The sequence below is a fragment of the Bacillus rossius genome, chromosome 5 (assembly GCF_032445375.1).
Source record: "Bacillus rossius redtenbacheri isolate Brsri chromosome 5, Brsri_v3, whole genome shotgun sequence".
Taxonomy (NCBI): Eukaryota; Metazoa; Arthropoda; class Insecta; order Phasmatodea; family Bacillidae; genus Bacillus; species Bacillus rossius.
In genome coordinates this window covers 60157886-60171417 of record NC_086333.1, presented here as the reverse complement: position 1 = coordinate 60171417, position 13532 = coordinate 60157886, and the positions used below count along the sequence as shown (strand labels likewise).

The window sequence follows — 13532 nt, the reverse complement described above, 5'->3', positions numbered from 1 at the left end:
TAAGTTGTAAAAAAGATAATGCAGCAAGTAGGCTAGTATTTCTTTTTATATTTACACTGTATGCAAAATTATACATAAATGTTTCAAATAAAGTTACAAGTAAATCTATATTGCCCAGTGGCAGCTTATAGTATTTTCTGCTCTAGGTAAGAAGTCACAGATTGCTTATTGCTTATAGATAATTAAATTTGTACTTTATTAGGTTTTTTTGATATTGGAATTATTGATAATATTCCAACTATAGAACCATATTCAAGTTTGGATCTAGAGGGAGGGTGAATCAAGTAAAATGCCTAAATCTTTAACATAATGTGACTTCAAAATAGATGAATTCTCAAGTTTGAAATCACAAACAATTTGATGAAATTTTCTTGAGAAGGTGGTGGTAGTATTTTTTTTCAATATTAAGATGAACCAAGTTTTAGTTGCACCATTTTATAACCACAGAAATATCACACTGAAGTAGAAAGCAATCATGTTAAAATGATATTTTCCTGTGTATTATAAAGTCATCACCAAAAATAGTGTCAGCTGAATAATTTATTGCTATTATTATGTCATTAATGTAGATACTGAAAAGAAACAATAAAAAGGTGAATGCCAGAAATAGTCAAATGTAGATTAGAGTGTACATTTTGTATTTATACATAAAAATTTATGTTATTCAGATAACTAGATAACCAAGATATGTAATTGTCACTTAAGCCATATTAGCACATATAGTGAGTAGAATGTGATGATTAAATGCTTTAGCTAAATCAAAGTAATAAGCATTGACTTGATCGGGTTAAGAAATGAAACTAAGTTTGTCATGATTGTTTTACAAGTTCTAAAGCCATGCTGGGAGTCAGTGAGTCTATTTTTTAAATTGAATTCTAAATTTTAAAAAATTCTTTTATCAAAGATTCAAGCAAAGCCATTTAAAGGTAAATTTAGCCTACAATTAGGAACATTTAACTCATTATCTTTTTTATGTATACAATAGGAATTATCTTAGCAAGCGTTCATTTGCAAGGGTAAATACTACTATCAAAGATATGTTGTAGAAGAGGAACAAGCATTAGAGAGCAGAATTTTATAATAAAACTTGGAATGCCATCTGGATCTCTTGACAAAGTTTATTTTAATGTTTTTTTTTACTCTAGAAAATAAAACTCTCAGTGATATTAGCCAAAGGGATGGAACGACTATTAAAGTTTGAAGTTGGTGGATTGTTGTTGCAGGGTGAGGTTACATAGACACTAGAGAAATATTAAGCAAAACAGTTAGCAATATGTACAGGGTTATTTGTGACAGAATCATTGACCTTAAGGGACAGGCATTGTTAGCAGCCCTTCCTCATAAATTGTACATATTTCCAGAATTTTTTGGGATTCTGTTTAATTTGATTGTTAAAATTTTGAAACCAAAATATTTTATCTCTCGAAATGAGTAACTTACTCTTTACGAGATACAAGAATGAGAAAACAAGGAGTAAAAGTTGGGATTCGTGTAGTGCTTGTATAATTAGTGAATTTTTTTTTTTTCAGTTTTAATGACTTAATGAGTTGTTTTGAATACTACTGAGGACACTAGATGTGGTTTTCACAGTAATTTTAGCAAACCATTTATTGTAGGTGTAGATGTAATCCAAATAACAAACATTTTGGAATATATTTATTTTTAATTATGAAAGATATCTTAAAACAAGTAACAAACATTTTTCACCTCGTTAGGCACCCCCCAAAGAACCAGTGCCCCAGGCAGTCTCACGGTCCGTCTGGCCCTGAAGCCACCCCTGATATTGCCTCTAGTAACTTTCACATTATTTGAAAATAAAGATGATGTATTAAGTCCGAACGTAATTTTGTAACGAAGAAAGTACTTCAGGAATAGAAGTGTTAGGTGAAGGGGCATTACCCTCCTTTATCGCATAATCATCGCACTCGCATAATCGTCACACCCATATTTTAGGGCATCAAAATTTGGATTAAAAACAACCTCTCGCGTAACGTTGCATGATGTTTTTGGTCCCGCTATTAGATTCCAAGCACTTTGTGTGGGTATTTTTTTCCATATAAAACGATTTATTTTAAAATAGATATCTAATATTTATTCAGACATTACCACTTACTTATTTAATAAACGAAAATACGAAGTTGTCTTACATGTAAATTTTCTTTTAAAGACTTTTTAAACGTTATAACCTTCATCTGTTCGTCTGCATCTAGTAACGAGTAACAAAACGTTACATACGAATGCATTTCGTTACTCACATTTTTCGTATTATGGAACAGTTCACTTGTAGTTCTACACTTTACCTATTAAATCAAATTAAATTTAGAATGACTTAAACAAAAGTCTAGTTCAAAATATGGAATAGTGAAAAAAATGCACCTTATGCAGTTTGGTATGTAATGTTTAAGTATGTTTTCTACAAATTACGAATGTTGTGATGCCGCGACGTCATACTGTACACATACGCAATACGACTCGATTCGTTGCTCTACCATAACATAGCATGTTATGAGGTATCAGAAGTAACTAGTAACGTAACGAGTACTAATTGTTATAGTAACGAATACATATGGGTATGCTTTATTTTGTTACTTTTACACCTTTACAATTATTAATGTTTGGTTATGTTGCTTCCCATATAGAGCGCGCACACGTAGTCGAATATCGATATTGCACCGATTGCATACAACGCGCGCTCTCATTCAGGTGCTGAGTTAACTACATTTGATAGCCTGCACTCTTTCGTGGTGTGTACTACGGTAGTTACACGTTCGTTCGGCTTGCATTTGGTTCACAGATGTTTTTCTATTTAAAGTTGAAGAAAGGTTTTTGTTGTATGACTTAATTTAAATTGTTTAGCATGCTCTTTTATACTTAACTTTTTAAATAAACGTACTTTCCATGAATGGGTTTTGTTTTTATGAATAACTCTATCTAACAAAAAAAAATTTCCGCATAATCGTTGCACCCCTACTTTTCAAACTTGATTTTAGAATAAAATGTGCGACGATTATGCGAGAAAACACGGTACATCACATTTGCTTCTTGCTTCCGTTATAACTTCTTGATTTGCATCAAAACCACTGCATGTTTAGTTGTTAAATTTATTATTCGATCCTACAACTTAACAATGCATATTAACTAACTGTTCCAAAACCAGAGATGTTCCAAACACCAAAGAAGAACAACTTAGCAACTGCACATTGTCTTCTGAAGTGGCAACATTCATCACTGACAGACCATTTACAGTTTCATGGTGTACAAAGTACAGTAATGCACAGCAAAGTAATAAAACTGTAAAAATAAAGGGGAAATAACTAAAAACACAATTTACTGTACCTGCCCTTGGTTAAACCAAGCCCCTCCTATGACAGAATCCACAGCCGAGTCTATGTCTGCTGAGTCAAACACCATCATTACAGATTTCCCGCTGAGCACTGAAAAATAGATGTAATAACAAGATAGTCACTAAGTGAACTTCATGTACGCCAGTCTAGCTTTTGTATACTTTATAATAAACCTATACCATTGTCGAATTCACAATATAGCATGCAAGTCAAACATACTGAAAGATCATATAATTAAAAATCAAATAACTATAACCATGAATGAAACTACACCCACCTCCCAAAGTAAAGCTCTAATTTGTTCCAGGAAAACAGAGTGCTAATGAAAACAGCGCTAATCAAATACATTTCTCCCATAAGAGAGTATGTTAATCATAATAATTTGTTTTCCAATCAGATAAGTATGTCTGATTACTACCATTTTAATCAAGACATTGCTCCCAATGAAGTACATTTAAATAAATGAATACCATTTTCAGACTAAACAATCTAAAATTAGATTTTAAAAATTCACGTATCATATTGTTTACATAATATGGCTTGGGCATTCCTAATTATGTACTAACAACATTTCTGAGTTACAAAATAATAATATTATTAATACAGAAGATATATTTTAGTTCTAATAAGATATTAAAAAAGGATAAACTTAATGTTTTCTATTATTAAAAATATTATTTAATCTGTTAATGTAATTCCTGACTCAGTTTACTAAATGTGTGTCTGCCATGATTTGCCACTGACTAGTGCATTTGCCAATAGTGCATCCTAGTACGCACTAGGTATACTAGCTCTGAAAGCTTCTAGCTTTACTCTCCAGAACTGCTGTTGACATGCAGGATGGTGTAAAATAAACATTGGCTGAACAGTGAACACATTGGCATCATTGGAGATAAGGAACAAGTAAAATATTGTTTGGTGATTAATCACAATATTAATTTGTTGCATTGTATTAATGCTGCACAACTGCTACAGCCATTGTGTGCGCACGGAAATAAAAACCCATGTAAAAGAAAACAGCGCTACTTAAAATCTATGACTATGCTACTTCATATCATGCTGTAATTTATTGGCATTGTCACTTCAAAACTGCGCTAATCGTGTAGCATTACTTCGAGGGGCGGGTGTGTACTATGGTCAAAAATAAAATAAAATTTAAGTTTTTATGTTGGTCGTTAGAAGAAGGGATTTACAACTTACAGATTTGCACAGATCCTTAATTTAAGTTTTTCTGGGACTTGAAATTAAAACCACGACCTCCATCTCATGAGTGTATCATGTTGGCGATCATGTCCACAAGGAAAGAAACCTTTTGTGAGTTCTCCCGCTACATGAGGTTATACATACCTTCACTAAACAGCTGCCCAAACATCATCAATCTGAAAGATAACGTTTGATCGTAGTATTGTTTTTCTTTAACTGTTCTCGTGTTTTACCTGCAAAGATGTTATTGCAGATTTAAAAAACAAAAAGTGTGTTGGAAATTTTGTTTCCAGCTTGAAAAATCGGCAACAGAAGCTTACCAAATGCTTCAACAGGCTTTCAAGGAGGATGCCATGAGTCGCACACAAGTTTTTGAGTGGTTTGGGTGCTTTAAACATGGTGAGATAAGTGTTGAAGACTATGCTCATTCTGGGCACCCTTCAACATCTTGAAACAATGAAAACGTTGAAAAAAATCTACCAAAAAATCAACGAGAATCATTGTTTCACTATTGATGAAATTTCAGAAGAGACAGAAGTGAGTTAGAGCTTGTGCCAGCAGATTTTGACTGAGAAATTGCAAATGAGGCGTGTTTCAGCTAAATTTGTTCCTCGCCTTCTCAAACAGGATCAAAAAAACATTTGATGGAATTCAAGTCAGGATTTGAAAAAAGAGATTGAAAGTTATCCAAACATTTTAGTCATTATAGGTGAGAGATTTGGTGTTACGGATATAACCCAGAAACCAAGCAAGCGGCAAGCCAGTGGAAGACTCCCAACTCCACCAGAACAAAAAAAGCAAGACAAGTGAAGTCGAATGTTAAGACGATGATCATTGTCTTTTTTTATGTGGAATGGTACACCTGGAATTTGTTCTCCTGGCCAGACTGTTAACCAGCACTTTTATTTGGAAGTTTTAAGACGTTTGTGAGAGAATGTGTGGAGGAAACGCCCGGAACTTTGGCGATCAGGTGACTGGTTCCTTCATCACAACAACACACCCGCACACACGACCTTACGAATGAACTGCTATTTGGCCTCTTAGAGATGGTTTGTCATTCCCCACCCTCCGTATTCACCAGACCTAACCCCGTGTGACTTCCTGTTCCCGAGAATGAAGAAAAATCTAAAAGGGAAGTGTTTTGATGATGTGGAGGTGGAAAAAACCGCTTCGCAAAGAGCACTGGAAGATATCAAAGTTGAAGAGTTCCAGAAATGCTTCAAACAGTGGGAAAAAAGACTTGACAAGTGCATCGCATCTAATGGAGAGTACTTTGAAGGCGACTAAAGAAATCTTGTAAAAAAAAAAAGTGATAAATACATTTTTTATGACAAAAATCCAGATTTTTTTTAGGTCCTCCCTCTGAGCTGACATGGTCCTGACAAATCAATTCAAGCACAAGGGTGGGTAGGAATACTCACTATTCCAGTCCGCACAACTCAGTGCAAACAGCCACTGAGAACACCTGAAGGTGGTACGGGAACATTATAACATACCTGCCTTGTTCATCACTTTAAAGGGTTTTAATTTTTATTCACTATCAAGTACATTCATTACTAAGTATCCTAAGGGTTTTTTATGAGCTGTATAATGAGATTTCACAGTATGTTGCACTTGGACTTATCTTAGTATTTGAAAAAAATAATATCTGAAAAAAATATATATTCTGGCTACATGAACCAATTTTTTAACAAGTCAGTTATGAAATGTGGTTCCTTCACAGATCATTTAAAACAAAAATACACTGCAAACATGAATACAAGAATTCAATAACTAACAAGTAGTGATGGTATCCTGAAAATAAGCTTTTGCAAATACTGATTTCTTTGTATTTGATTTGAATACCAAATTACCCATGAATACTTCATATTTTTAAAATCAGTTTTTAATATATAGTGATACTTTTTTTGCTTTTTACAGGAGTCCAATAAAAATTAATGAAACAATAATAGAATGGTGTAAAATAAAAAAAATAAAAAACCCTGGCAGTGAATTTTGTTAAACCAATACAATTTTAGGTTTACAAATTATTGTTTTGTTAATCCACCTGATTATATACCTAAAAATAGAGTATTATTAGAAAATTTTAGTTTGATCATAGATTATTTTTTACATACGAAAACAATGTATATAGGTAGAATTTTTCAGAAAACAAATCTAAATTATTCAATATATCTAAACATCATATACTATGTAACTTTTCTTTTAATTAAAACTTTTGTTGGTTCCCATTTGGTGTATCTAGGGGTGGTAAATAATTAAAAAAAAAAATTCAATTTGAAAAGTTTAATCAAGTATCAAACTATTCACGAATATATAATTTTTTTTTTGAATTCTCGCAGACCCCAACCCGCAAAGCACAGCCGTCATAAAGCACGTTGTGAGCACACGGGGCAGAGGCGAGGAACAACTCACGGCAAGTGACGCGCTTCCGAGTGGCCGCGGCAGCCTGCAGCATGCCGCGACCGGCCGAGGTCTGCCCGGCCAACACCAGGCCTGCCACCCTCTCGTGCGCGCCCAGCTGCTCTGCCACGCTCTCCCCTCCCGGCAGCACGCTCAGCACGCCCGCCGGCAGACTGCGCAGAGGAGCAGGGCAGGCTGTGACGACGTGGCCGAGTTGGAAGGTGTAACAGTGGGTTCGATCCAGGGCCCAGAGAAAGCTCACTTTGATAAAGTGTTTTATAAAATTACTATAGCTGCATGCTGATCTCTTTACCACAATAATGGTAACATACCCATAGTACCAGGGGCGCAACAGCTAAATTTCCAGGGGGGGGGGGGGGGGGGCTATATACATTTTTATAAAGAATCATCGATCCCCCCTATTGAAGCGAGGGGGGGGGGGGGGTCGGGGGTCCTCCCCCGGGAAAATTTCTATTTCAAGGTGGAAAATGGTGCTATTTAAGCAGTTTTATTATCTAAAAATTGATTACACAGCACTTTCTTTGCCCCTGTTTGCCCCCCCTTCAAGGTTTCAGAGGGGGGGGCAAAATACCCTTGCCCCCCCTCCCTGTTGTTGCGCCCCTGCATAGTACCTATAATAATGTTTACTTTACAAATAACAATTTTAAACTAAATCACACTGTACAATAAAACTAAAACTAAAATGTTAAGATTTTAAGATTATTAACTTAAGTAAACAACTATTACTCACATCCCAGAAGAAAAAAAAATGTGTGAGGTTCTTGATAAAGCATACAGTATCAGGTTCAAACAGCAAAAATCAGTGATTTTTTTGGACCTTTAAAAAATTCTTTACAACCAGAAATTTTAAGTATTATTCATTAAATTTTTTTAATAGGGTACACACAAAAAATTTAAGGGTTTAAGTATTGTCTTAAATATTTTATATAAGGTTAATTACTGACATTAAAAACAGTTCATACACTTTTCTTGAGTTTTTTCAATTCCATCTCTATTCTCGTTTTTTTCTCTTTGAGCAATTTTTCCTTTTTCATTTTGAGTAACTTGATTTTGTGTGCTGCTCGTTTTATTGCATTTAACACCTCATCCTGTTCGTTCTTTTTCATTCTTAGGTTTTCCTTCCTTCTTGCTGAGGCATTGCAAAATTCCAAAATCATTTATTTTATTATTTGATGAGCGAGAGAAGAAATGCCCTCTGAAAAACTAAATGAACCAAAATAGTTGAGTAACAATTTATTAATGGTACTGCAATATTACACAATCTGAGTTGTAATTTCTAGTCCAAAACACATTAGTCTAAAATTAAATACTCACCTGGAAGTGAAAAGATCTTGAAGATTTTCACCAAAAATTCTTTGTTGAAAGAGAAACTTCTCTCTACCGCTGCATTTCCAAGGAAACAATTTAAGAAAAGATCTCGAAGAATAGGATTAACTGTTCATGTGTATCTTGCATCGCTGAGCTTCTTCCTATGATTTTCATAAAAAGAAACAATTCTTGTTGAATGAAAGGGAGAAGAGGATCATTTCTCTGGAAGTTTGTCAGAAATTCTTCAAACTCCTCAGCAATCACAGCAGAAAAACTTTGATTGCTAGGCCCAGGCTTTGATGAACTAGTAGTGGGCCTAACAAGGGTCGCAGGTACCCTTGTACAAAAAGAGAGCTTTTGGTGCCTGCCTGACTTGTGAACATTAAGAAATTGCCATGTATTTTTCTCCCCTTTTCATGGCATTTAATTGCATTAATTCCTGAGTGAGAAACATCCACAAATTTTTTGCATAGCGTACAAAAAGCAGAAAACATATCCTTACCAGCACTTAGCCACAATTTCCATTCCTCCTCTTCCAACCAAATGTCTTGAAAATGACAATTCCCTGTAGGTGTGCTGAAGACGTCTACCACTAGTTTTTGAACAATTAAATTTTCACATGCAAACAAAAAATGAAAATACACAATAAAATAAAAATGTTGAAAACACATTGGTTTCATAAACATACGTTCTTAAAACACTGCTACATCTTACCAATACACGTGTTACTTTTTATGGGTAACTTGTTATGCAGTAAACGTGAATACCGCAATCATTTACTTATTTTTTGCTTTTATTGAGTACAAAAATATTACTGTTAACCTCACAGCCGTCGTCACATGTCGCACAGGCTCGCACCACCATGTTGTCAACATAATGCTTCACTACCCATCATGCAACACATAACAAGACACTTGCATGATGAAACAGATTTGAAATTTACATTCTTTGATTATGGTATTTGTTTACATCCAATTAGGTTAGTTTTAGCTGAGAAGTGGAAAAAAAGAATAAAAATTTAAATATAAAATGAAGCTGTAAAGTATGATAAAAAAATGCCTATGTCTTGCTGCAAACACCCACAGTTGTAGATTTAAAATTATTTCTCACACGGAAAACAGAAAAAAAACATGCGAACAATATGGACACTTTTGTGACTTATCCGTGACATCCGTGACCATGAGTTAAATATTGTGACTATTTCATGACTTCTGTGACTGGTAGACACCCTGAGTATCTAGGAATCTTAATAAAGCATATAGTATTGTTGCGATTTATAATATGGGTAGAACTGGGTTCGTAAGGGATAGCCCAATTAATTTTTTGATAATAGTTGTTATTAATTACTAATATTTACATAAATAATAAATAATTGTTCTTAAAAAGTCCTAATCACCAATTACTCACACTTATAAATGTTTATCGTCAAGTCACTCAGTGTCTCTGCCAAGTTCTAACAGTCCGCACTCCTCACTGGGCTGTACTCCTCGCGGGACTCTGTCGCCAAACTCCGTCACCAAACTCACCGTGGAACTCTCACCGCACTTCTCACCAAACTCTGTCGCCAAACTATCGCCGCACCAGCGGCACTCACAGCTTTCCCCGTCGCGGGACTCTGTCACCCCAAAAACTTCAGTGGAGGCCGGCGTCGCGGCTTAAGTACCTAGGGGCGCCCTTCTTGAACAGGCCAGAGGGGCTGATGACGAGTCACGTCATCCCTGACCGACCTGATGCCCAAACAGTCAAGAAGGGCATCGCTCGCTCACGCCACTTCACACGGCAGCCCGCAGAATTCCCAAGGCCGCTCAGTGATAGATAACAGCGCCGAGGCAGGACGATGCACAGGGAGCAGAGGAAGGTAGCGATGACCCTTGTGATCCGGCTATGAACGCATGGCATGCCTTACTTCAGTGTCTGACATGTGACACAGCGTGTGACTCCAGTTGCCGTGCCGGGCCACCAGCCAGCTCCGAACCTGGCGTGTGTCGCGTTTTTGTTTGCGTTCGTAACAGTATGTATTTAGGTTTATGTCACATTTTCTAGACATACATTTGCTCAGTACCAATTTCAATTGATACTTATTATCACTTTTACAAATACTCTTTAGGTACTAATACTTTCATTGACACTGAAATTACTTGAATTATCAAGAACAAATACAACTATATCTCTCAATTTAGACTCTAAATTGTCATTTTGCTGCCTACAATTGTGGATACCCCAGCAACAAATGATTTAAGTAATAAAATTTATGTTTAGGTTGCAACTACAGTACCAAGATGGAGGACATTGTATTATTCAACTAGGATGCGGAGCTCTTACCCTGCCTGAGCGCAGATGTGCGCCAGCAGAAAGGCTGGCAGTGGGGCATGTCGAGAAGGGGCCAAGCAGACAGTGTTGCCAACAGCGAGCGCAGGAGCCACCATCCACGCCAACAGCGACAAAGGACTGGACCACGAAGTCACACCGGCCACCACGCCTGCCACCACACAGGTTAACTTGTACCTCGACGTCCTTCGTTAGAACACCTTAGGGGCCTAAGTTTGAAACACCCTGCTTCCAGTCGTTCGTGAGCTCGACTAGAACAGTGAATTCGCATACGAGAAAACCCTCGGCAGTTGCTATGCTGTAACAAAAAGTTTTCACATATGATTTCACCACTCGTTTTCAAGCTGATGATGATGTGGCTAAGAAAGAAATTTGGTTTTCATGTTGTGGCTAATCTGTTTAATACTAAAACGAGTGTCTTTTATTTCTCGCATCTTGTCCCATGGTCATTGGTTGCAGGTTTTATACCACCATTTTCGTTATTTACAAAAACTGTGACTATACTTTATGCTGCAACTAAAAATTAAAAAAAAATGATGTACAAATTAAATTTCCGAGGCCTAATTATTTTCACATATAAGAATCTTTTAAGTGATTATACCTATATGCTCCTTTCAGTATTATCTTTTGCACGTTAGTTTAATTGCGTAAAATAATGCTCTTAGTCTGTTTAATATTACTAATTTTACAAAAGGAAATTATCTTCATAGCACAATTACAGTAAAAGTCAAGCATGTCAATTTACCAAAAACTGAGATCATATATCTATCTTGTATAATTACGTAGACACACACAAATGATAAATCCCATATTTACTCGTAGAAGGGTCGCCACTGCATATGGATCGTACCCAAAATTTTGAGCAAAAAAATCTAACATTTTCACTGTAAAGACGAGGCCACACAGTAAGATACGCTATGTTAGCGATGTTCCCTATGTTCGCTGTGCCAGGTAGCCAGACAGATCTGTCTAGTTTGCAATGTTGGAGAGATGCATCCCATGAGATTTAAGTGATTATTCCGATGATGATAATATTCTGCTGACTCTCACAGTATGTAAATGTAAAAATAATTGGGTTCATGAAGTTAATCTAGAAACAAAATAATTTAAACAATTTCATCATTTGATGAAGAAGTTGCTTGTGAGGACGAAACCAAATTTATGGATCATTTCAGAATAAATACAACTACTATAAATACTTGTGTCATTGCAGTAAAATTATTATCTCTGAAACAATTATTTTTAGTTAAAATTTGTTTTGTATTAGATTTTTGTTTTAACCTGGTGGATTTTTGTCTAAAGTTGTATTAAGTATAAGTTTCTCATGTATTCTTTATTGTGAAGTGTTAATCTACTATGTATTATTAACAACACCCATAACTAATGCAAATTTTATCATTAAAATAGGTATGTGGATTTCGTCTTTATTTCCATTAAAGATTAAACATATGTAATGAATGATAAGTACATATCAACCACAATAAAGTTGATCAACTGCTGCAAAAATTTGCAGTAAGATGCTTAAAATGTGTACACACATAAAACAACACTACGTCTTCTGATAAGAGTAAGTTAAAAAAAACTGCAAACAAAACTTTCAAATACTTCTGTAATGTTTCTTAGTTCATGAGAAAGTTCAACATATTTTGAAATATGAATTTTACTCTTTGTCACTGAATTTTTTTATTCATATTAATAGTATTGAAATAAGACAATGTTGAACACCCAAAATCACATGTTTCTCTGTAGGCATTTAGTCATGTCTGTAGTTATCAGCTATACAATGCTTTAAATTTACTTTACTTTAAAACAAAAAATACATAGGAACTAAATAAATATTTTTACTTTGTACATGAAATTTAAGGTTTTTAATAATAGGGTAATGATTATGTAATCAAGTCTACATTTTAACAGACACAATGAGATAATTGAGGTGAATTTCACTGCATTTAGAGTTTTGCTTTGCATTTTGGTGCTATACGGTGCACTGACTTCCATTTTGATGTTTTGTGGTGTTGACTTAAATTTATTTTGGTTTCATCGCTAGTCATCATATAATCTTGCCTCTACCCAATACATAATAATACGTTCTGTTGGCTGAGAATGAAATGAAAATATAGTTTTAACGGGAATACCAAAGTAAAATTAATATTCAGTACAATGTATTTAAACCAAATTATAACATGCTACTCAAGAAAAATAAATAATTCAGATGAGCATTACTGTTAAAAAATGTATTTCTGTTACTATGTTGTATCCACAATTCAGATTACTTCTTCAAAAAAAAATTAAGAAAATATAAATGTGAAATGTAACCTGATATAAAACAGACAACATTATACTGAAATTGAAACATACACTAACGATAAACTTTGAGCAAACTAAAAATGCCGGCAGTGCAGTAATGTGACTTGGCGGCCAAGGTCAACTGCCGGGATCCATCAGAAAAATCTGAAAGCAGTTAAACTGATGGTGATTACAAAATGTGTTGAAGATCAGAATGCCGGATTAAAGACACTTCACTGTAACGAATGACAAACAAATAGGCACCAAAAAGTTTCACCCTGGCGGCTTGCAGATATTGGCAAAAGATCATGATTTCATTATTAGTTTGGTTTTCAGGAAAAAAACCTTTTTAAATTTTTTGCACCTACCCAAGAATAAATGAATGAATGTACAGTACACTCCCGATTATCCGCGAAATTAAGTGGCAGGGCCACCGCGGATAGTGAAAATAGCGGATAATCAGCAAAAGAGCCGAAAATGGGAAACAAAAAGAACTATTAATTTCAACTTAAAAATCTACAAATTTAAATAATTAAAGTTTAAGTTAAAATTTAAGTTAAAATTAACAGTAATAATTATTAAATGATGCTATAAAAAAAATTTGCATTTTACTGAATAATTAACATTCAATACACTTCA

The 13532-nt window shown here is 34.9% G+C and overlaps 1 protein-coding gene across 1 annotated transcript in view; it reads right to left on the bottom strand.

Annotated features, from left to right (window-relative positions):
- The window catches only part of LOC134531871 (putative aldehyde dehydrogenase DhaS), a 41806-nt gene that overhangs the window by 20014 nt on the left and 8260 nt on the right, over positions 1–13532 (bottom strand). Inside the window, exons 4-6 of the mRNA XM_063367877.1 lie at positions 10602–10758; positions 6963–7123; positions 3337–3434 (exon numbers count right to left, since the gene is read on the bottom strand). Coding sequence (XP_063223947.1) covers positions 3337–3434; positions 6963–7123; positions 10602–10758 — 416 coding nt within the window. The remainder of the gene's footprint in view (positions 1–3336; positions 3435–6962; positions 7124–10601; positions 10759–13532) is intronic.